Below are 331 nucleotides of genomic sequence, written 5' to 3' on the forward strand. Positions count from 1 at the left end.
AAGCCAATGCGGACATCTACGGCAGAAGAACAGACATCTCCTGTGCCGATGACAGTCGTGCGTCGTGAACCCATAGCCACCGTGGTCAAACTTCCCGCGAAACGTGAAGTGCGTATGGGCAATTTGATTTCAAAGGATGGGGCGCCCTCTCCTACCACCGACAGTGAGGTGGATCAGCCGGAAACGGTCGTTCGCCCGTCCAGAGCTAAACTGGCACCTACGTCAGTTCCGTGTAGCGTCACGTTAGATGTACTAGATTTTTCAACAATTACTCCAGCTTCCAGTCGTCAGCGACGTAGACGTGTTCTATCCAAACTGGATTCTCTCAGGT

At 52.6% G+C, this 331-nt stretch overlaps 1 protein-coding gene across 1 annotated transcript; it reads left to right on the plus strand.

Annotated features, from left to right (window-relative positions):
- Positions 1 to 6: 6 nt before the first annotated feature.
- On the plus strand, positions 7 to 327 carry T265_16356 (hypothetical protein; the record flags this gene model as incomplete). The annotated part of the gene is made up of 1 exon (XM_009179975.1): positions 7 to 327. A coding segment is annotated over one exon (321 nt), but the record flags the coding sequence as incomplete, so codon positions are not given.
- Positions 328 to 331: the final 4 nt, after the last annotated feature.

The sequence above is a fragment of the Opisthorchis viverrini genome, assembly GCF_000715545.1.
Source record: "Opisthorchis viverrini unplaced genomic scaffold scaffold31155, whole genome shotgun sequence".
Classification (NCBI taxonomy): Eukaryota; Metazoa; Platyhelminthes; class Trematoda; order Opisthorchiida; family Opisthorchiidae; genus Opisthorchis; species Opisthorchis viverrini.